Here is a 23,317-nt window from a genome sequence, read left to right on the forward strand (position 1 = left end):
TACCTCTCACACTCCTGAGGTGGCCTCACCACTGTCTGGAACAACCTCAATATGATGTCTTGACTCCTGCGATCGAAAGGTCTGAGCAATGAAGGCACGTGTGCTAAATGCCTTCTTGACCACCCTGACCCAACTTCAAAGATGATGTACCTGAACCCCTAGGTCTCTCTGTTCGACAACGCTGCCCAGGACCCCACCATTAATTGTAACAAAAAAAGTCCTGTCGTTCATTTTACCAAAAATACACTCCCTCACATTTATCCAAATTAAACTCCATCTGCCACTCCTCAGCCCATTGTCCCAGCTGGTCAAGATCTCTTTGTAATCTTAGATAACCTTCTTCACTGATGAAGGGCTTATGCCTGAAACGTCGATTCTCCTGCTCCTCGGATGCTGCCTGACCTGCTGTGCTTTTCCAGCCCCACACTCTCTCGACTCTGATCTGCAGTCCTCACTAACCTTCTTCACTGTCCACTGGACCATCAATTTTCCACAAAATTCCCATCCACCTCGATTACATGAATGACAGCAGAGCCAGCAGATGTTCAGGTCAGGGTGGATTGGCTGTGCTAAATTGCCCTGTAGTGTTAGGTGCATTGGTCAGAGGGAAATGGGTCTGGGTGGGTTACTCTTCGGAGGGTCGGTATGGACTGGTTGGGCCGAAGGGCCTGTTTCCACATTGTAGGGAATCGAAACCGCTGGCCCCGTCACGGTCAGGGCTGTTGTGGTTTTAAACGAGGAGACAGCCTGACTCCCTTTTAATGTTTTCTGGTGTGTGTGTGTGTGTGTGTGTGTTTTTACACAGTCGGGCGATACCTGGCTGAACAAGCGCTGTGACACAAAGTGTACCTGCAAGAAAGGACACATACGCTGCAAGGAACACAAGTGTGTGGAGAACTCGGTGTGTCTCTTGAAGAAGAACGGAAAATACAAGTGTACGCCGGTTGGTAAGTCACCGTCGCACTCTCTCCCAAACCCCACCCTCCTCACGTTCTTGCTCAGCTCCCTGCTGACACGGGTCAAACATTTAACCTCAATGACAGGACTACACTGCACAACACTCGCACTGGGATCAGTGTTTGGTTCAAAGTCACTTTGAAATCGGGATACTATTAAAGAAGGAGGAGGTCCACTGACACAACACCCTCTCTCACTCCCATGAAATTTTAGATTAGATTCCCTACAGTGTGGAAACAGGCCCTTCGGCCCAACCAGTCCACACCGACCCTCCAAAGAGCAACCCACCCAGATCCATCTCCCTCTAACACCACGGGCAATTTAGCGTGGCCAATTCACCCTAACCCTGCACATCTTTGGTGGACTGTGGGTGGAAACCGGAGCAAACCCACGCAGACAGTGGGAGAAGTTGCAAACTCCACACAGACAATCACCCGAGGCTGGAATCGAACCTGGGACCCTAGTGCTATGAGGCAGCAGTGCTGAGTCACCATGCCACCCCTAAAGGGGGTTAAAATAAAGGGGCTTAGAGGCTGAAAATCACTGCAGCAACTCACCATGCCTCCACCTTCCAATCTGTTACAGAGCAGACCCCCATCGAGATATTTTAAGAAGGTAGCCTAGACCCTAACCTAGACCCTAACCTTTTCTTATTTCAAGAGCAAATGTGAAGCACCGTGCTCCAGATACAATTCAATGGGTTACTCAACATTAAGAAGAGATTTACCGAGATGGAAGGTTTGAGTTATAAGGAGAAGCTGGATAAGGGTGGGACTGTTTTCACCAGAACGTAAGAGGTTGAGAGGCGATCTGCTAGAAGTTTATAAAATAATGAGGGGTACAGATAAAGTTAACGGTCAGTGTCTTTTCCCTGGGGTGGGGGATTTCAAAACAAGGGGCACATTTTTTAAGGTGAGAGATATTAAAAAAGACATGGGAGCCATTTTTTTTACACAGTGAGTATTATGTGTCTGGAATGAATTTCCTGAGGAAGTAGGTATAATTGCAATGTTTAAAAGACACTTGAATAAGTACATGAATTGGAAAGGTTTGGAGGGATATGGGTCAGGAGCAGGCAGATGGTTTGGAATTATGTTCAGCATGGATTGGGTGGACTGAAAGGTCTGTTTTCTTGCTGTATGGCTCTATGACTGTAGTTAAAATACAACCAAAGAAAGAGAAATCTATAATAACTTAAATCCATTGGAAAACTTAACTGAATAATAGATTCGGTACCTATTACTAATTAACTGTTGCAATACAGCAACATCCCATAAACACACCCCTTGGAAAAAAGGAAAATTGAGACACATGCAGTTCTCCAATCCAGGAGGGAAAGAAAACATCAAGAGACAATTCAGCGAGAGGAACAGCTAGGAGACATTCCCTGAAGCTCCTAACTCTTTTGAGACCCCACTAGCTACTGAGAAACTAAAACGTGATTTGTGAGAGTTGGCCACATCCCATTCAGGCTGTATTAAACAAAAAAATTTACCCCAGACTGCTCAGTACCTCGGCCTTAAAATCTCTCGTCAACAAAAAAAGGATGAAGTAATGTCGTAAGGTGGCTGCCCTGCCATACCTCTTCCACTCAGACTGACAAGGGCAGCAGATGCATAGGAACACCGTGGCACCATCATTTGGCATTTTGCAGAATAAAATTCACCATGTAAAGAAATTCTCCCTGTCTTGCCCTTTTACCTATCTCTTCTTGCCACTCTTTCACATGGCAACCGTTGCCAAGGCCAACCGGTCCCTAATTGCTGGGGACATTTCAGAGGACAACTAAGAGTCAACTCCATTGGTTTGCACCTGGAGTCACATGTAGTCCTCATCCTGTTGTAGATTTCCCTTCACTAAAGAGATGATGATGATGTATTAACCAACATGACAATAGTTTTGCTGTCTCTGTCAATGAGACATGTTTTATATTTCACATTTACAACTGCATTTAAATTCCACCAGCTGCCGTGGTGGGACTTGAACCTCTGTCTGTAAAATATTAGCCTGGGACTCCCGATTCCTAGTCCAATGACGTTACTACCTAACCAAGAGATGGACGCTACCAAGTCAAAAGATTGTAGGTGGGAACAGTGGTTAGCATTACTGCCTCACAGCAGCAGGGACCCGGGTTTGATTCCAGCCTCAGGTGACTGTCTGTGTGGTGTTTGTACATTCTCCCTGTATCTGTGAGGGTTTCCTCCCACAGTCCAAAGATGTGCTGGTTAGATGGATTGGCCACGGGAAATGCCGGGATAGGGCAGGATGGAGCACCTGGGTGGGTTGGTGGGATTCCTGATGAAGGGCTTGTGCCCAAAACGTCGAATTTCCTGTTCCTTGGATGCTGCCTGACCTGCTGTGCTTTAACCACATTTTCAGCACCTGGGTGGGTTGGTCTTCAGAAGGACCGTGTGGATTTGATGGGCTGAACGGCCTGCTTCCGCACTGTAGGGATTCTCTTAATGACTGGGACTCCTTAATTACTCTGCCAGAACCTTCATGATTTTGAACGCGCACACAACCTTCTCTCCCCCTAACAATCTCAGTTCCTCTTCAGTTAAATAACGATGGTTGTAATTCTAATCTGTTTGTTTGCCTCTGACCAGCTTTCGAGACGTGCCTGATCTCCGGCGACCCTCACTATCTGACCTTCGATGGCCTCGCCCACCACTTCCAAGGCAAGGGCACTTACACCCTGGTCACCACCCACAACATTTCTGAGGCCCTGCAGCCGATCAACATCGAAGGCAAGAACGAAGTGAGGAACAGGAACACAAAGGTCTCCTACCTGTCTGCAGTGTACATCGACGTTTACGGCCACTCCATCGAATTCCACAAAAAGAAACGTTTCATGGTGAGGGCATCTTTTTATTGTTTCTCTGGCTCAGGAACATGATGCCATTTGGCCCATTGAGCATTCATTATGATCAAGGCTGATCAAACACTCCAGTCCCTTTTACCCACCACATCCCCATGACCCTGTGCCACTGGTAATCATAAACCTATTGACCTCTACCTCAAAAATACCCACAGACTGAATTTCCAGGGAGACAGAATTCCAAAGGCTCACAACTCTCCAAGTAAAAAGATTTCTCCTCATCTTGAACATAAGTGGCATTCCCCTTATTTTGTAAAACTGCACTCCCTGGATCCAAACTCCCCAGCCACGGGATAGTTCTTACCTGCATCTTGCTATTTAATTGTTTTATAAGTTTCAATGAGCGCTCACCTCCGACTCTTCAAAACTCTAGAGAGAGTACAGGACAATGTTTCTTTATAGGACTGATCCACCATCCCTGGGAACACGTTTGGTCGCAGAGTCGTCGAGTCACACAGCACACCCTTCAGTCCCGCTTGTCCATGCCGACCAGATATCCCAACCCAATCTAGTCCCATTTGTCAGCACTTGGCCCATATCCCTCCAAACCTTTCCTATTCATATACCCATCCAGATGCCTTTTAAATGCTGTAATTGTACCAGCCTCCACCACTTCCTCTGGCAGCTCATTCCATACACGTACCACCCTCTGCGTGAAAAAGCTGCCCCTCAGGTCCCTTTTAAATCATTCCCCTCTTACATTAAACCCTGGCCTCTAGTTTAGGATTGCCCTATTCTGGGGTAAAAAAGATCTTGGGTATCCGTGCTCTTCATGATTTTATAAGGTCACCCCTCAGCCTCCGACACTCCAGGGAAAACAGCCCCAGCCTGTTCAGCCTCTCCCTGTAGCTCAAACCCTCCAACCCTGGCAACATCCTTGTAAATGTTTTCTGGACTCTTTTAAGTTTAACAACTTTTATTCCTGATGAAGGGCTTTTGCCCGAAACGTCGATTTCGCTGCTCGTTGGATGCTGCCTGAACTGCTGTGCTCTTCCAGCACCACTGATCCAGAAATAAGTTTAACAACGTCCTCCCTACAGCAGGGAGACCAGAATTGCACGCAATATTCCGAAAATGGCCTAACCAATGTCCTGTACAGCCACAACATGAACCTTCACCCCAACTCCTATAACCAATGCACTGACCAATAAAGGAAAGCATACCACACGCCGCCTTCACTATCCTATCTACCTGTGACCCTCGCCTTCAAGGAACTCCATGCCTGCGCCCCAGAACTCCATCATGAACCTTCACTACAATCTCTTGATGGCAATAATATCTTTCCTGACACCAAAGGAGACCAAAACTGCACACAGGTGTGGTCCAACCAAGCTGCTGTACCATGGTATCATAATGTTATCTTGCATTAGCAGCTCTCTGTGGAGAACCTTGCTGAAGGGAGGCCAATCGCAACAGATAATGATGTGGAGGTGCCAGGGTTGGTCTGGGGTGGACAAAGTCAGCAGTCACATGACCCCAGGTTATAGTCCAATGGGTTTATATGAAATCACAAGCTTTCAGAATGCTGCTCCTTCATCACCTATGACTCTATGAGGTGTAATCATGGAGACAATCATTAGGTTGCAGGATGGAAAGAAATGGGTATGTGGGATCAGTTAAACAGACTCATTGGATGTTTGTTTCCAAAATACTATCCTGTCTTATTATTATTATTAAGTGGACAATTATATGGTAATACGGGGCTCAGTGGTTAGCACTTCTGCCTCACAGCATCAGGGTCCCAGGTTCGATTCCAGCCTCGGGCGACTGTCTGCGTGGAGTTTGCACATTCTCCCCGAGTCTGCTTGGGTTTCCTCTGGGTACTCCAGTTTCCTCCCACAGTCCAAAGATGTGCAGGTGAGGAGAATTGGTCACGCTAAATTACTCTAAGTGTTAGGTGCATTAGTCAGAGGGAAATGGGTCTGGGTGGGTTACTCTTCGGAGGATCAGTGTGGACTGGTTGGGCCGAAGGGCCTGTTTCCACTCTGTAGGGAATCTAATCTAATAACATTTTGAATCTTCATAGATGCAGGTACTGGCTAGGCCTGCAGTGAGTAGTCTATGATGGTTAAAAGACCAGGAAGTTTAATAGCACAGACATTTAATTTCTGGTTTCTCTGGTGATGTTGGACTGTTCAGTCAGGTCTCAGTTCTCAATCCAACCAAGGCTTCGGCCTTAGCTCTGGTATTTCCAGTCAGGTTGTTTTCTCATTCTGGCTGCATTTTGGAATAAATCTCTTCACTTTCCTTCTTGACACAGTTGGATGATGAAAGGGTGATCCCACCTTACAAGTCGCGTGAAGGTTTCCATGTCTACCAGAGAGCCAGGACCCTCTACCTGGAGACGGACATTGGCCTCTCAGTCAACTTTGATGGGAGAGAAAATGCAGGTGAGGGAGCTTTTCAAAATGGCCGCTGCGGCGGAATCCAGCTGGTGTAGTGCGGCCTACCATGTATTGGTGTGGTGGACCAAAGGGAGCCTGATTTTCTTTTTCAACCAGTGAAATTGTGGGTTCAAAACCCACCATGGCCAGATATGGAATTGTTTCCAGCAAGCCCAGAGCAAGCTGATAGTTGTGAACTGCTATTTTGTCTATTTGAATCCCCAGTTGAACCCATCTCCTCACGACCAACTCCTGAAGTGACCCAGCCCAATTGAAAACCCAGGAGTAAAACTGGCGAATGACTTATGGTGGTCTGACCAGCTTCAAAGTGTGGGGGCTAGTTCAACCAGTACATTTATTTCCCACTACTGCTGTTTTCTAAACATTATTTATCTCCTCTGGGGAAGTCCTGATACGTTTTCCCCAAGATAGATAAGTGAGAGAGAAAATACCTTGGGAATTTTACAGATAGTGATATTAACCTGTGGCCAAGTCACTGTCTGGATCTCAAATATTGAAATGCTCTTGCAAAATGTAAGATGGGGACATGTGTCCGGTGCTGGTGGGACAGCACTGCGGGGTCAACGCAGAATCCTTACAGCATCTGAACAGCATCCTGCCCAGCCAGCTCCCTATCCTATCCCTGTAATCTAGCCCTTCTCACAGCTAACCCACCTGCCTTGCACGTTCCTGGGCACTACGGGGTAATTTACTAATGCCAATCCACCTGATGTGAACATAGAGATGTGCAGCACAGACACAGACCCTTCGGTCCAACTCCCCCATGCCAGCCAGATATCCTAACCTAATCTAGTCCCATTTGCCAGCATATCCCTCTAAATCGTTCCTATTCATATACCCATCCAGATGCCTTTTAAATGTTGTAATTGTACCAGCCTCCACCACTTCCTCTGGCAGCTCATTCCATACACCTTTGGACTGTGGGAGGAATCCGGAGCACCTGGAGGAAACCCACGCAGACACGGGGAGAACATGCAAGCTCCACATAGACAGTCGCCCGAGGGTGGGATCGAACTTGGTGCTGTACGGCCATAAGACCCTGGCAATAATACTTGCATCTCTTCGACAAATGCATGCGCTGCCTCATCCAACCCTTTTATCTTCCTCCAGATATTATCATCCCGAGCCTGTACAAGAAAAAGGTCCGAGGGCTGTGTGGCACATACGACGGTAGGTACAGGAATGACTTTACATTGCCCAACGGCACACGTGTTTCCAGTCTGAATGTGTTCGGGAACAGCTGGAAGGTAGAGGATAGGGACGATGATGACTACGACTGGGAGGGAGATGACGATGACGATGACGACGACGATGAGGATGACAACGAAGATAGCCGGATGAGACAGAAGCCGCAGGAATCCAACAGGCAGAGGTACAGGTGAGTAGGAGCGAAGGTGAAACATGAGATTCAGGGCTCCAGTAAGTTTGGTAAGTGCGCAGGGAAGAGAGACTTGCGCTCATCTTGAGACTTTTCACAACCTCACCACCTCCTGAAGAGACTCATGACCAATTAAGTCCCATTGTGACGTCGGAAATTCGGCCTCATGTTCTTGCACAACAAGATCCCACAAGGAGCATCAGTGATGATAGTGGTGGCGAGAGCAGAAACTCATCTGGTTCACTCATGCCCGTTAGGGAATCCCTACTGACTGTACACCCAAGGCACCAATGGCAGGGCGGCGCGGTGGCTCAATGGTTAGCGCTACTGCCTCACAGCGCCAGGGACCTGGGTTCAATCCTACCCTCAGGCGATTGTCTGTGTGGAGTTTGCACGTTCTCCCCGTGTCTGCGTGGGTTTCCTCCGGGTGCTCCGGTTTCCTCCCACAGTCCAAAGATGTGCAGGTTAGGGTGAATTGGCCATGTTAAATTGCCCACTGTGTCCAGGGGTGTGTAGGTTATGGTGAATTGGCCATGCTAAATTACCCATAGTGTTCAGGGATGTGTAGGTTAGGGGTGAATTGGCCATGCTAAATTGCCCATAGTGTTCAGGGATGTGTGGGTTAAGTGCATTAGTCAGGGGTAAATGTAGAGTAATAAGGTAGGGGTAATGGGTCTGGGTGGGTTACTCTTTGGAGGGTCAGTGTAGACTTGTTGGGCCAAATGGCCTGTTTCCATACTGTAGGGAATCCATCTGTCCAATGTGGTTGACTCTTAACTGCCCTCTAAAATGGCTGAACGTACCAGTCAGTACAAGAGTAATTCGGGATGGGAACAAATTGTTGGCCATCGCCAGTGATGCCCACATTCCAAGAGAGGATAAAGAAAACAAAAAATTAGCTAAATGTTTGTCATGGACACCAGTGAAAATAATCTGGTTCCTTTTTGAAGATATTACAGTCAACCAAGTAGACTGTGGTTTTTATTTTGTTCATTCACAGGATAAGGGTCTCACTGGCTAGGCCTGGCATTTATTGCCCATCCCTAATTGCCTAGAGAGTAGTTAAGGGTGGGTCTGGAGTCATGTGTAGGCCAAACCAGATAAGGATAGCAGTTTCCTTCCCTAAAGGAGATCAGTGAACCAGATGGGATTTTCCAACAATGGATACATTAGACTCTTAATTCCAGATTTGTTTTTTTTTATTGAATTTAAGTTCCACCACCTGCTGTGGCTGGATTCAACTCTGGGTCCCCAGAACATTACCTGGGTCTCTGGATTAACAATACCATCAGGCCATCACTCCCCTTGGGTGTCTCAAGTTGTGCCTCCCTATCTACAGTCTGAGTTGAGAGTGAGGGGAGCACCACCATCTTTCTGTAATATCGCCATGACACACTGGGTTTCACTCTCTCTGAATCAAAATGTTGTGATCCAATTTCCATTCCAAGCCTTGAGGTCAAAATCGACGGTTGGCACTCCCAGAGGGTTATGAAATAGTGTCAGAGATGCTACCTTTGCGATCTGCCTCCAACAGTGTGTGTGAAAGAATCTGTCGCACTCCTTTGAAGACAGATGGGGGTCTGATTTGGAGAGGGAACATCTCCCCGACATCGGGACCAGTACTTATCTGGTGATCGGCGTTGCCAGAAGAGATAATCTGGCCACAATTATGTGGTAAAGCCTTGGCTGGATGAATCAGAGTCAACCCCACCTGATTTAAACATAAACAAAGCTCGGCAGTTAACTGTCAGTCATCGTCTAATTGGGTTCATTCTCCCTGCCAGTGCCTCAACTAATCAAAGTCCAGTTGCCACCACAGTTAGGCAGTAGTGTGGGGGTAAAAACATAAACTAGAAAGAGAAAAAAAAGAAAAAGAATTTTTAAAAAAAGGAAAAAAATCAAAGTCCAGTTACCAACTAATCCTCACTGTCTTTGAATGCAATGTGAACGTGTTGTCCCCCCCTTTATGTTGGTATTCTTGTGAATTATCCTGACCAAGAAACTTCAACAACATGTATCTTTTACAAGCAATAGGGTCGGTGTGGACTTGTTGGGCCAAATGGCCTGTTTCCACACTGTGGGGAATCTAATCTTGGGGCGGCGCGGTGGCTCAGTGGTTAGCACTGCTGCCTCACAGCAGCAGGGACCCGGGTTCAATTCCCGCCTCAGGTGACTGTCTGTGTGGAGTTTGCACACATTCTCCCCATGTCTGTGTGGGTTTGCTCCAGTTTCCTCCCACAGTCCAAAGATGTGCAGGTCAGGGTGAATAGGCCATGCTAAATTACCCGTAGTGTTAGGTGCATTAGTCAGAGGGAAATGGGTCTAGGTGGGTTTCTCTTTGGAGAGTCAGTGTGGACTGATTGGGCCGAAGGGCCTGTTTCCACACTGTAGGGAATCTAATCAAATCTACAGAGTCTGGGATTCCTGAGGTTATGACAGGTGCCTTCAAGTTATTTGAGAAAACTGTTTGATTGATCCTTTGCCTACAGTTACTCCTAGCAACTTTGCTGTTTTTAATTCACTCCAAGAATGTGGGTGTCGCTGGCTGTTCCAGCATTAATTGCCTATCCCTAACAGCCTCTGAGAAACGTGGTTATGGGCTGCTTTTCTACAAGCAAGCACACTTGTGAGACAGTTTTTTTGTCAACTGAAACCCAATCATTTTAACCTTCGATTATAACAATTGATACAAAATTGTCAAAGCTCTCATCCAACTTGAGTGTGCTGTTAAGGGGAAAGCAGGGAGGTGAGATTTTTAAAGAACCAGCAACTGTGTTTCTGTGCGTGTGCGACTGTGAGACATCAGGCTCTCTTCCAGCCTGCTGTAGGGTGTAAGCTGCCAGGCTGAAGGTAGCCTGTCCTTCATTGTGGGATCTTTCTCTCAGTTGCAATTTCTGTGCGTTACAGGCGTGAAATCGTCAGCGAGGACACTGATCCCGAGCCAGAGACAGGTTTTACAGCAGCGTGTAGCGCTGACCAGCTGGCTATGATGAACAGCACGGCTTACTGCTGGGGGATTGCAGACCCTCAGGGGCCATTCCGAGACTGCCATCGCAATGTTGACCCGGAACAATATTACCAGTAAGCAAAAATCCAACTTCATTCGCTCCGATGGGGTTTTATCCCATGCGCTGAGAGGGAGGTGGGATTTTAGATATTCCAGACATGTGGAATGATTTCCCTTCCTTGCTATCACTGCCAGTGACACTGGATGTGGGTTTGTTCGCTGAGTTGGAAGGTTTGTTTTCAGATGTTTCATCACCATATCAGGTAACATTTCGAACGAAGCACTGGTGGTGTAGCCTGCATTCTATTTACATGTTTGAGTTTCCTTGGGTTGGTGATGTCATTTCCCTGTGGTGACATCATTTCCTATGGTGATGTCATTTCCTGTTTTTTTTTCTCTCAGGGGTGGCAAATGGGCTGTTAAAGGCCATAAGCAGTGACAGACTGGGCTGCGTGCATAGATGTGATTAATTTTGTTGGTCTCCATGCTTAAGGAAGAATTAATCTGCATTGGAGCCAATTCAACAAAGGTTCAGTAAACTGGCCAAGACAAATATTGACTAGATCACCATCTAGGGACCCACTCTTGGAGGTACCACTGAATTAATGGTGGCAGGAGGTAGTGTTTCTACTGCGCCACAAGAACCCCTAAAAAACTGAATGCTTCACAAATCTTAATTTTGTTAGTAATAAGTTGAAGTGACTGCCACTAGTCCCCCTCTGTGGTTTTCAGAGTTTTCTAAACCAAAGCCAGCAATAAACCTACCCTGATAATATTTCACATGCCAGGGCAACTCTCCCCTTAGAATCCCTTAGAAGGTTCCAGAATGCATCTCCTCAGATACCACTCCCTTCCCTCCTTCATCTGACTGTACATTGTAAGGCCAAACAGCCTCTCCCCTCTGCTGACCACCTGGAATGGCTGTCTGTGAGATACATTCATTTGTAGGGAAGCCTGTAACCTGATCTCAAAATTGGCTTCCGGTGCCCTCTTCCCCGTGGCAATATGAAACATATCGGCTTTGCATTCAGGTAGAAATGTTGGTCATAGAATTATTATAGCAGTCAGCCATTCAGCCCATCGCCCCAAAATTGTGATAGAACAAATCACCCAATGCCATTCCTCCGCCTTCTCCCGATACATTCTTCCTTTTCAGACAATAATCAAGCTCCTCTTGAAAGCCTCGATTGAATCCGCCTCCACCACCCTTTCAGACAGTCCATTCCAAACCCTAAGCATTTGCATGAAAAAAGTTTCTCATGTCGCCATTGGCTAATTCTCTCCAACCTGTGTCCTTCCACTCTCAATCCTTCCACCAATGGGAACTATCTCTCCCTTTCTACTCTGCCCAGAGCTTTCACGATTTTGAACACCGCAGTCAAGCCTTCTGTCCTGTATAGAACATAACCCCAGTTCTCCAATTTATCTATGTAAATTGAAACTCCTCATCCTTGGAACCACACTGCTGAGCTTTTCCTGCACTCTCTTCGATGTCTTTCCCCAAAAGTGTGGCGACCAGAACTGGTTGAAACACTCTGGGGTAGAGGCCAATCCTACGTTCTTTCCCAGTTTAACATAACCTCCTTGCTCTTGTGCTCTCCGTCGCTCTTAATATAGCCTGGGATCTGTACATTTTACTCACCACTCTCTTAATCTGTCCTGTCACCTTTGATGACTTTGCCATATATATGCCCAGGTCCCTCTATTTCTGCACCCTCTTTAGAATTGTAACCTCTATCTTATATTGTCTCTGTATATTCATTTTACAATCATGTCACACTTGTTTTCATTAACTTTCACCTGCCACTTGTCTTCCCATTTACCATCGATCCTCCCACAGTTACAGCACTTCAGATTTTAGTATCACCTGTAAATCCTGAAGATGCGCACTGTGGACCAAGGTTGTTAATATAACGATTGCGTCCTCTGGGGAATCTGCTACAAACCTTCTCCCAGCCTATAAACACATCCCTTAACAATTACTCTCTACTTCCTGTCACTCAGCCACTGTGGCTCAGTGGTTAGCACTACTGCCTCACAGCACCAGGGACCCGGGTTCAATCCCAGCCTTGGGTTATTGTGTGGAGTTTTCATATGGTTCCCCATGTCTGTGCGGGTTTCTTCCCTGAGTCCAAAGATGTGCATGTTAGGTGGATTGGCTGTGGGGAAATTGCTGATGGTGTACAGGTTAGGTGAGTTAAACTTTGGAAATGCAGGGATTTCCTTCAGAGGATTGGTGTGAACTTGATGGGCCAAATGGCCTGTAAGGATTCTATTCTATGATTTACATCCAGATTGCTACTGTCACTTTTATTGCATGAGCTCACAAATCCACTAAGTAGCACTTTAACAAATGCTTTCTGAAAATCCTTATTCATCACATCCACAACATTGCGCTCAATGACCTTTTCTGTTTTTATTTGTTAGCTTGTCAATAGGATCCAGCATGTTAATTAAATGTGGTTTGCTCTTAACAAACCCATGCTTTTGTTTGGGGGGGGTGTTTCTTCATTAAACAGTTTTTGTCCAAGTGGCTATGAATCTTGTTTCAAATAATTGTTCTCCGAAACGTGCCTGCCATCGAAGTTGAACTGTCTGGTCTATAGCTACGGGCTTTCCAGGACGAGTGTAACATTTACTATCAGCTCCTGCAGGTCCCTGCCTCTGGGTTAAGATGGAGGTGCTGAAGGCTGTCTTCTGCCCCAACAGGAACTGTCTATTCGACTTGTGCCAGTTCTACAACAATTCCGAGATGTTGTGCGACAGATACGAGACATATGTTCAGGTCTGCCAGGCAAATGGGACCACCCTGCCAAACTGGAGGCAAGAAACCAGCTGTGGTGAGTGTGTGGGTAAAACTCAGGGAAGAAGTCTTGGGAGGAGGGCACTGTTAATTCCTTGCCCCAGACCAGAATGGCTATTGCAAGCCGTCTCTGAGTCCTTTATAGTCTCTATAATTCAGGGAGGCAGGGGCCTAGTGGTATTATCGCTAGATTGCTCATCCAGAGACCTCAGGTAATGTTCTGGGGACCCAGGTTCAAATCCCATCAGAGCAGTAAAGTCTGGAAGTAAGAGTTTAATGATGACTGTGAGTCCATTACTGATTGTTAGGGGAAAACCCATCTGGTTCGTTAATGCCCTATTAGGGAAGGAAGCTGCTATCCTTACCCAGTCTAGCCTACATGTGACTCCAGACCCACAGCAATGTGGTTTACTCTTATCTGCCCTCTGGGCAATTAGGGAGGGACATTAAATGTTGACTTGGCCAGTCATGCCCTCATCCCGTGAATGAATTTTGAAAAACATATACAGGAGGGAGTCACAGGGCTAGTGACTTTATAAAGCTCTGGTTAGGCCCCATTTGGAGTACTGTGTCCAGTTTTGGTCCCCACACCTCAGGAAGGACATACTGGCACTGGAACGTGTTCAGCGGAGATTCACACGGATGATCCCTGGAATGGTTGGTCTAACATACGAGGAACGGCTGAGGATCTGGGATTGTATTCATTTGAGTTTAGAAGATTGAGGGGAGGCTTAATAGAAACTTACAAGATAATACCTGGCTTGGAAAGGGTGGACGCTAGGAAATTGTTTCTGTTAGGCGAGGAGACTAGGACCCGTGGACACAGCCTTAAAATTAGAGGGGGTCAATTCAGAACAGAAATGCGAAGACATTTCTTCAGTCAGAGAGTGGTGGGCCTGTGGAATTCATTGCCGCAGAGTGCAGTGGAGGCCGGGACACTAAACGTCTTCAAGGCAGAGATTGATAGATTCTTGATGTCACGAGGAATTAAGGGCTACGGGGAGAATGCGGGTAAGTGGAGTTGAAATGCCCATCAGCCATGATTGAATGGCGGAGTGAGCTCGATGGGCCAAATGGCCTTACTTCCGCTCCTATGTCTTATGGTCTTATAGTGGAGATGATGGTGTACGGGATAACATCGCTGGACTTACAACCCAGCAGCCCAGTCAAACACAATCCTTTATCCGCAACCCTCGGGACCAGCTGGTTTTCGGAATGTTTTGGATTTCCGAATAAGTGACAGTTTAGTGTTGAGATTTACCAAACAGCAGAGGTACTTGTGAGTACTACAAGCCCTGAGACAGAAGTGATGTCTGCCAGTGCTGGGCCATGCCCCCACCTCACCTCTGAGTGACGTGGGTTAAGTGGGTGTGCAGATGGGTTAACTGTTTACACGCCAGGCAACCTTGTTATGCAGAAAAAAAACTTCACGAGAAAAACTTCGGATATCGGAGCTTTTCAGATTTCAGGATTTCAGATAAAGGATTGAGCGCCTGTACTCTGAGGACATGTGTTCAACTCTACCAGTGGACTTTAAGTTCAGTTAATAAATCTGGAACTTGAAAGCTACACTCTTAATAATGATCATGACAACTATCATTGATTTACATGAAAAATCTCATCTGCTTCACTCAGGTCCTTTTCATAAAATCTCTATGTGTGGCCGTTCAGTCCATCGAGTCCACACGGACCCTCCAACAGCATCCCACCAGTCCCACACTGACCCACTCCACGCCCATCCTATCCCTGTAACCCTACAATTCCCATGGCTAACCCACCTAACCTGCACATCCCTGGACACTGTGGGACAATTTAGCACGGCCAATCCACCCTAACCTGTACATCCCCACACCCATCCTATCCCTGTAACCCTACAATTCCCATGGCTAACCCACCTAACCTGCACATCCCTGGACACTGTGGGACAATTTAGCACGGCTAATCCACCCTAACCTGTACATCCCTGGACACCTATGGGGTAATTTAGCATGGCCAATCCACCCTAACCTGCACATCCCTGGACACTATGGGGCAATTTAGCATGGCCAAGTCTGTGGGAGGAAACCAGAGCAAACCAGAGCAGACACAGGGAGAACATGCAAACTCCACACAGACAGTCGCCCGAGGCTGGAATCGAACCCAGATCCCTGGCACTGTGAGGCAGCAATGCTAACCACTGAGCCACCGGGAATACAGCATTTTTGGGTCACACACTCGACTGGAAGTGAGGATGCTAAGAGATGATTTAGGGAAGGTGTACAAAATTGGCAGCACGGTGGTTAGCGCTGCTGCCTCACAGTGCCGGGGAAGTGGGTTCGATTCCAGCCTGGGGCAACTGTCTGCGTGGGTTTCCGCTGGGTGCTTCTGGCGGAAATCCACGGGGAGAACATGCAACCCCCGCACAGACAGAACCCAGACCCCTGGGCACGGTGAAGCAGCAGTGCTAACCACTGAGCCACCATGCCACCCGTCCAGAGTTCTTAAGTGACTTGACCTCTGCCAGCTTTTGAGGCAGAGAGTTCCAGATGCAAGTTTGTCAAACTGAGCCAGTGTTTGTGAGGTGGCTGCAATCAGGATAACTTTGACAATAGCACTTCACTTGATTTCTCATGACGTGGAGATGCCGGTGTTGGACCGGGGTGGACAAGGTCAGAAGTTACACGACACCGGGTTATAGTCCAACAGGTTTACTCGAAATCACAAGCTTTCGGGGCACTGCTCCTTCACCAGGAGAAGCACACAGGTACAGAAATTACAGTCTGAGAGATCAAAAGATCATACAAATGGTGTGAGTGGACTCCCTGCAGGTGATCAGAAGTGTCAAATGGTACCTCTGTCTCAATTAATCAGATTATAGGGTGGTACAATTGCAACATTTAAGAGGCATCTGGATGGGGATATGAATAGGAAGGGTTTGGCGGGATAAGGCAGGGTGCTGGCAGGTGGAACTGGATTGGGTTGGGATATCTGGTCGGCATGGACAAATTGGACCGAAGGGTCTGTTTCCGTGCTGTACACTTTCTGACTTTGACTCTGCCTTTCACTTTACTGTTACCACTTTACTAACACCGTCTGAGTATTTTGGTTTCATGCATTTTGGTCGGAAAATAGGAAGGCGACCTGTTACCCAAATAGGGAGAGACTTCGGGGTGTTCAGGTGCAGAGGGATCTGGGTGTCTTTGTTCAGGAGTCACAGAAAACTGGCACGCAGATACAGCAGGTAATAAAGAAAGCAAATGGAAGGTTGGCTTTTATAACTTAAGGAAAGGAATATAAAGGTAAGGAAGTATAACCTTACAAAGTATTGGGGAGACCACACCTGCAGTATTGTGTACAGTTTTGGTCCCTTTATTTGAGGAAAGATGGAGTGGCATTAGCAGCAGTTCAGAGGAGGTTCACTGGATTGATCCCGGAGATGAGGGGCTTGTCGTATGGAGAGAGAATGAATTGTTTCGGCCTATACTGTCTGGAATTTAGAAGAACAAGGGGAGATCAAACTGCGGTGTTCAAGAATGATAAAAGGTGTGGATAAAGTAGATGTGGAGCGGATGCTTCCTCTTGTGGGGCATTCTGGGACGAGAGCTCATAGGCTTAGGATAAGGGGCAACAAACTTAAAACAGAGATGAGGAGAACCTACGTCTCCCAAAGGGTTGTGAGTCTGAGGAATTCCCTACCCCAAACTGCAGTGGATACTGGGACAGTGAGTAAATTTAGATTAGATTAGGTTACTTACAGTACGGGAACAGGCCCTTCGGCCCAACAAGTCCACACCAACCCGCCGAAGCATATACCGCTCAGACCCATACTCCTACATTTACCCCTTCACCTAACACTACGGGCAATTTAGCATGGCCAATTCACCCTGACCTGCACATTTTTGGACTGTGGGAGGAAACCGGAGCAAACCCGCGCAGACACGGGGAGAATGTGCAAACTCCACACAGAGAGTCGCCTGAGGCGGGAATTGAACCCAGGTCTCTAGCGCTGTGAGGCAGCAGTGCTAACCACTGTGCCACCATGCCGCCCATAAGGAGGTGTTAGACAGGTTTGTAATTGGTAATGGGTTGAAGGATTATGGGGAGAGGGCAGGAAGATGGGAGTGAGGAGCATGATCGAATGGTGGAGTGGACTTGATGGGCCGAACGGCCTAATTCTGCCCCTAAATCTGATGAACTTATGACTTCAAGTAAACCTGTTGGACCAAAACCTGGCGTTGTGCGATGCCTGGCCTTCCTTGGGGGTTGCAACCAAGACAAGAGGTGAAGGTCTCACTACCCTGGGATGGACAGGAACCGAATCTGGCTGGAAGCATCACCAGTCCTTACGTCCGACTGTGGATTTCTGTTTTGCAGCTATGGCCTGCCCTCCACACAGTACATACAAGTCGTGCATGGCTGCCTGTCCTCCCACCTGCGCCAACCTGGCTGCCCCTTCAGAATGCGACGCTCCATGCATGGAAGGCTGCGAGTGTGACCGGGGCTTTGTCTACAGCGGTTTTGACTGTGTGCCTTACAAACAGTGCGGCTGCACCTATCGCAACAAGTATTACGAGGTAGGTCATTTATGTAATCCCTTTATCCTACAGCGGGCAGCAATTGGCAAACAAACATCATTGGGACGAGTGTCACGCCACTGAAAACTTTCAGCTTTCCCTCGTCAGGACATTTTGGCAAGAATGCCGATGTTCAAAAGACCACAATAATTTGTACTGCAGAAGAAAAGTATCCTACTGCTTTCTGCATGGCAACATCTCAGCCAATCAGATTTGACCTTCCAACCAAACAGCACACGTCCACCTTGAAGTATAAATTGACTGTTTGAAATTTTTTGCATTCCTGGTGAAGCAAGACAAAATTCTTCGGAAACTTGTCTCTCTTTTTTTTAACAGTGGTCACGTTCGGCACCGCTAAGGGGGTGGACTTTAAGATGTATCTCTAAGCAGCAGCAGTGGTGACCCCTGAGGGGTACATGGCACGTCCCTTGTTCCAGTCCTATTTGAGCCCCCACTCACAACTCTTTCTTCGATGATATAATTGCTCCCCTCTCTCGTCCAGAATTGGAAAAACTTATCAATTTCCAATTTCCACCCCTCTCTCACCTTCACCTGGTCCTACCCTTCCTCAACATCTCTATTTCCGTTTCTGGGGATAGGCTGGCCACCAATATTCATAACAAACCCACCATCTCCCCAGTTACCTGGACTATACAATCTCAAACCCTGTTTCCTGTAAGGACTTCATTCTATTCTCTCTCTGTCGCATCTTTTTTCAAGATTAGATTACTTACAGTGTGGAAACAGGCCCTTCGGCCAACAAGTCAACACCGACCCGCTGAAGTGCAACCCACCCATACCCCTACATTTACCCCTTCACCTAACACTATGGGCAATTTAGCACGGCCAATTCACCTAACCTGCACATTTTTGGACTCTGGGAGGAAACCCACATAGACACAGGGAGAATGTGCAAACTCCACACAGTCAGTCGCCTGAGGCGGGAATTGAACCCAGGTCTCTAGCGCTGTGAGGCAACAGTGCTAACTACCATGCCACCCATCTGTTCTGAGGCCTCAGAAATGTCCACCATTTTTCTAAATGGTTGACAGGGTCCTTAGTCATGTGCAATCCATCTCCTGTACATCTGCCCTCGTCCCTTCTCTTCCTTCCCACAGTCCTCACTTACCACCCTCCTAGCCTCCATACCCAAAGAAGTATAAGCCACCATTTCAGTCAAATTCTGTGAGATGCCACCACCAAACGCATATTCCCCTCCTCACCTTTGTCAGCATTCCACAGGGATTGTTCCCTCCTGGATACCCTGGTTCACTCCTCCTCCATTCCCAACACCTCACCAAGCCCCCCCCTCCCCCCGCCATCCACCGCACCTTCTCACACAATCACAGGAGCTGTAACGCCTGTCTGTTTGCCAACTCACCCCTCACTATCCAAGGCCCCAGACACACCTCCCAAGTGAAGCAGCACTTTACCTGTACTTTATTCAATCTAGCCTGTCGTTCTCACTGCTCACAATGCGGGCTCCTCCACACTGGAGAAACACAGACCGCTTTGCAGAACACCTGCGTTCTGTCTGTACAAATGACAACGCGAATCCAGTTACCTGCCAGTTCGACACCTCACCGCCTTCCCACATCAGCAGGTCTGCTTCAGTGCTGCTGCGATCCTCAGTGCAAGCTGAGGTGACACGGTGGCTCAGTGGTTAGCATTGCTGCCTCACAGCGCCAGGGACGCAGGTTTGATTCCTGCCTCGGGTGACTAACTGTGTGGAGTTTGCACGTTCTCCCTGTGTCTGTGTGGGTCTGCTCTAGTTTCCTCCCACAGTCACAAAGATGTGCAGGCTAGGTAAATTGGTTATGCTAAATTGCCTGTAGAGTTAGATGCATTAGCTAGGGAAAATAAGTCTGGGTGGGTTGGTGTGGACTAATTGAGTCAAAGGGCTTATTTCCACACTGTAGGGAATCTAATTATTATAAGCTTGAAGAACACCATCTCATTTTCCACTTGGTGACCCTTCAGTATCCAGGACTCCACAGCGAGTTATGATTTCATCCCTCTCTTTACCAATCCCCACACCCTGGTTCTGTCGTGACAAGGATTGTTTCCAGCAAGCTAACCCATTCTCACCCTTCTTAGTCATAGAGCCACTGAGCACAGAAACACATCCTTTGGTCCAACTTATCCATCCCGACCGAATGTACTAAATTAATCTAATCCCATTTCCCAGTATTTGACCCATATCTCTTCAAACCCTTCCGAGTCATGCACCCATCCAGATGCCTTTTAAATGTATTTGTACCAACCTCCACCACTTCCTCTGGCAACTCACTACCACCCTCTGCGTGAAAAAAGTTGCCCTTTAGGTCCCTTTTAAATCTTTCCCCTCTCACCTTAAACGTAGTCCTGTTATTACAATCAGTCTATCCATTCTCTCCGACTCTCCACTTTCACTATCATTTATTCAGCTTCTCTTCTGTCCTGGCCTACTATCGTCTGTCTACCCCTAGTATCCTTTTATGTTTGGGCTCCATGTCCACCTATCCCTCACTGCCCCCTCCAACCCCCATTCCCAACCCATCTCATCTTCAGCATAAATGCTACTTTTTCCTAACTGCTATCAGTTCTGATTAAGAGCTACTAAACTTGAAACATTAACTACTTTCTACCCGCTGAGTCCAGTGGCTACAAGAGCATAGAATCCCTGCAGTGTGGAAACAGGCTATTTGGCCTAACAAGTCCACACTGACCCTCCAAACAGAAACCCACCCAGACCCATTCCCCTCCTACTCTACATTTCCCATGATGAATGCACCTAACCAACACATCCCTGAATGCTATAGCCAACTCAGCGTGACCAAACCCTCCAACCCTGGCAACATCCTTGTAAATCTTTTCTGAACCCTTTCAAGTTTCACAACATCCTTCCGACAGGAAGGAGACCAGAATTGCACACACTATTCCAGAAGTGGCCTAACCAATGTCCTGTCCAGCCGCAACATGACCTCCCAACTCCTGTACTCAATACTCTGACCTATAACGTTGCTGTTGTAGCTGCATTCACCACCTCCTCTGGCAGTGCATTCCAAGCAGCTACCTTTCACATCTGCTTTAAACTTTCCCCTTTTTACTTTAAACTTATGTCCCCTAGTAATTTATATTTCTACCCTGGGAAAAAGACGCCAAATATCCATTCTATCGACAATGTTGTAAACTTCTACCTAATCACCTCTGTTGTTCAAGTGAAAACAAAGTTTGACCAATCTCTCCTCATTGCTAATACCCTCCAAACTAGGCAACTTCCTGGTAATCCTTATCCGAATCCCTCTCCGAAAGCCTCCGCATCCAAATCATTTCTGTTTTAATTGAATTACAGGTTGGAGAAAGGTTTATCACAGACGATTGCTCTGAAGACTGCACGTGTAACACGACACAAACTGTTGGCTGCTTCAGAATGGGATGCCCAGAGAACACAACGTGTAGCGTCATCAACGGCAACAGGGCCTGTGTCTTAGGTAAGGAAGGATGGCTGTTCATCTCGAAGGATCAGCCTTTCATCCGAGAGTCAATGACAGGGAAACAACGGTTTTTTTGGCTGATTGGATACTAATAAGATAGGAAAAACAACGCCTGCAGATGCTGGAAACCAGATTCTGGATTAGTGGTGCTGAAAGAGTACAGCAGTTCAGGCAGCATCCAAGGAGCAGCGGAATCAACGTTTCAGGCAAAAGCCCCTCACTAGTAAGATGGTCTCCATCTTACAACATCAATTGCAAAATGGATAAGTATCTCGCCTTAGTGGGCTGGACATATATGGTTTAGGATTCACTCCGCAGGTGTCAGCTAGGAGCCCATGTGTTTCATCAGCCTAAGAAAGACAAGCCACAGAGGTCCACAGCATGGAAACAGGCCCTTCAGCCCAACATGACAATGCTGCCCAGTTTTCACAATTAATCATTTTCCTGCATTGGTCCATATCCCTCCATTCCTAGCCCATCCACGTACCTGTCCAAATGTTTCTTAAATGATGAAATTATACTCACCTCCACCACTCCCTCTGGAGCCCGTTCCAGACACTCACCAGCTCTGTGTGAAAAAATTGCCACTCAGGGCCCTTATGTATCTCTCCCCTCTCACCTTAAGCCTACAATCCCTAGTTTTAGACTCTCCTTTGGTGGAGAAAAGCTGTTGGCTATCCATCAAGCCATGCAACATCACGAGGGGGAGGAGCCGATATTTCGGTGTACCGGAACCATTGACTTCTCCACCTCCTGGTGCTGCCTGGCCTGCTGTGTTCTCCCAGCCTCCTGCTTGTCTACCTTGGATTCCAGCATCTGCACATCTTTTTGTCTCTCTCCTACCTTATCTATGCCTCTCACGACGCTGAAGAAAAGACACATTTAGTTCAAGCTTATCATCTTGCACTCATCAGAACATTTTGCAAGAGTACAGATTTAAAGGGGGAAACTTGACATGTACATATTCTAAGTATGTAAGTTAGCTGGAAGGTTTGTCTTCAGACGTTTCGTCACCATGACTAGGTAACATAATCAGTGAAAGTCTCCAGTGAAATGATTGTGGAATGTCCCACCTCTCTATTTGTAGGCCTTGGTTTCTTAAGGTGGGCGATGTCATCCTAGGACAGGCGAAACAAAGACATGCACGAGAATTCTTATAGGCATGGCATTCTGACCAGAACTCCATCAGTAAACACATCAACTTAGATCTTATCTACCTCCCCTTGAAAGAAAGAACCGGAAATGACATCACCCACCTTAAGAAACCAAGCCCTATACATAGAGAGACGGGACATGCCACCAGCACTTCATTGGCGACTCTCACTGATGATGTCACCTACTTATGGTGACGAAACATCTGAAAACAAACCTTCCAGCTTAGCAAGCTAACTTACATACTTATCATCAATCTGAGCTACAAATCTTCTCAAAAATCATTAATATACATACTTTCTTGCCAACCAATCAATAATCTTGTCTCATGCATCATAGATGTTGCCCTTCTTTGTAGTTGGCACTTCTTGTGAATTGTCCTGAAGTTGAAAAGCTGTGACAAAGTATGTCCTTTTTCAGCAATACCCAATTTCTGTGCTCCCGAGTGACTCTAAGTCATCCTACAGCAGAGTCAGAACACTGAGCCCCAGGTCAAAGACTCGTTTAGCCTGATGGTCACACTGCTAACCCTCAGATCAAAAGAAAGAATGTTTGAAATGACCCTGCTGTGCTATGCACAGACAGTATGCAACACAGCAACAGATAGTTTGTCCCACGGGTCGATGCCTATGCTGATCTGATGCTCCACTCAAGACTCTGCCCACCCAATAGTGTCTCACCCCCACATCCTATTCGTCTACTCCTAAG

At 47.1% G+C, this 23,317-nt stretch overlaps 1 protein-coding gene across 1 annotated transcript in view; it reads left to right on the forward strand.

The window, feature by feature from the left end:
* Positions 1-23,317, forward strand: part of LOC132835219 (zonadhesin-like) — a 140,998-nt gene that overhangs the window by 108,863 nt on the left and 8,818 nt on the right. The window contains exons 43-50 of the mRNA XM_060854582.1: positions 806-947; positions 3,564-3,811; positions 6,096-6,225; positions 7,351-7,618; positions 10,526-10,699; positions 13,335-13,465; positions 17,782-17,981; positions 21,316-21,454. Coding sequence (XP_060710565.1) covers positions 806-947; positions 3,564-3,811; positions 6,096-6,225; positions 7,351-7,618; positions 10,526-10,699; positions 13,335-13,465; positions 17,782-17,981; positions 21,316-21,454 — 1,432 coding nt within the window. The remainder of the gene's footprint in view (positions 1-805; positions 948-3,563; positions 3,812-6,095; positions 6,226-7,350; positions 7,619-10,525; positions 10,700-13,334; positions 13,466-17,781; positions 17,982-21,315; positions 21,455-23,317) is intronic.

This window comes from Hemiscyllium ocellatum, chromosome 44 (assembly GCF_020745735.1).
Source record: "Hemiscyllium ocellatum isolate sHemOce1 chromosome 44, sHemOce1.pat.X.cur, whole genome shotgun sequence".
In the NCBI taxonomy this organism is placed as follows: domain Eukaryota; kingdom Metazoa; phylum Chordata; class Chondrichthyes; order Orectolobiformes; family Hemiscylliidae; genus Hemiscyllium; species Hemiscyllium ocellatum.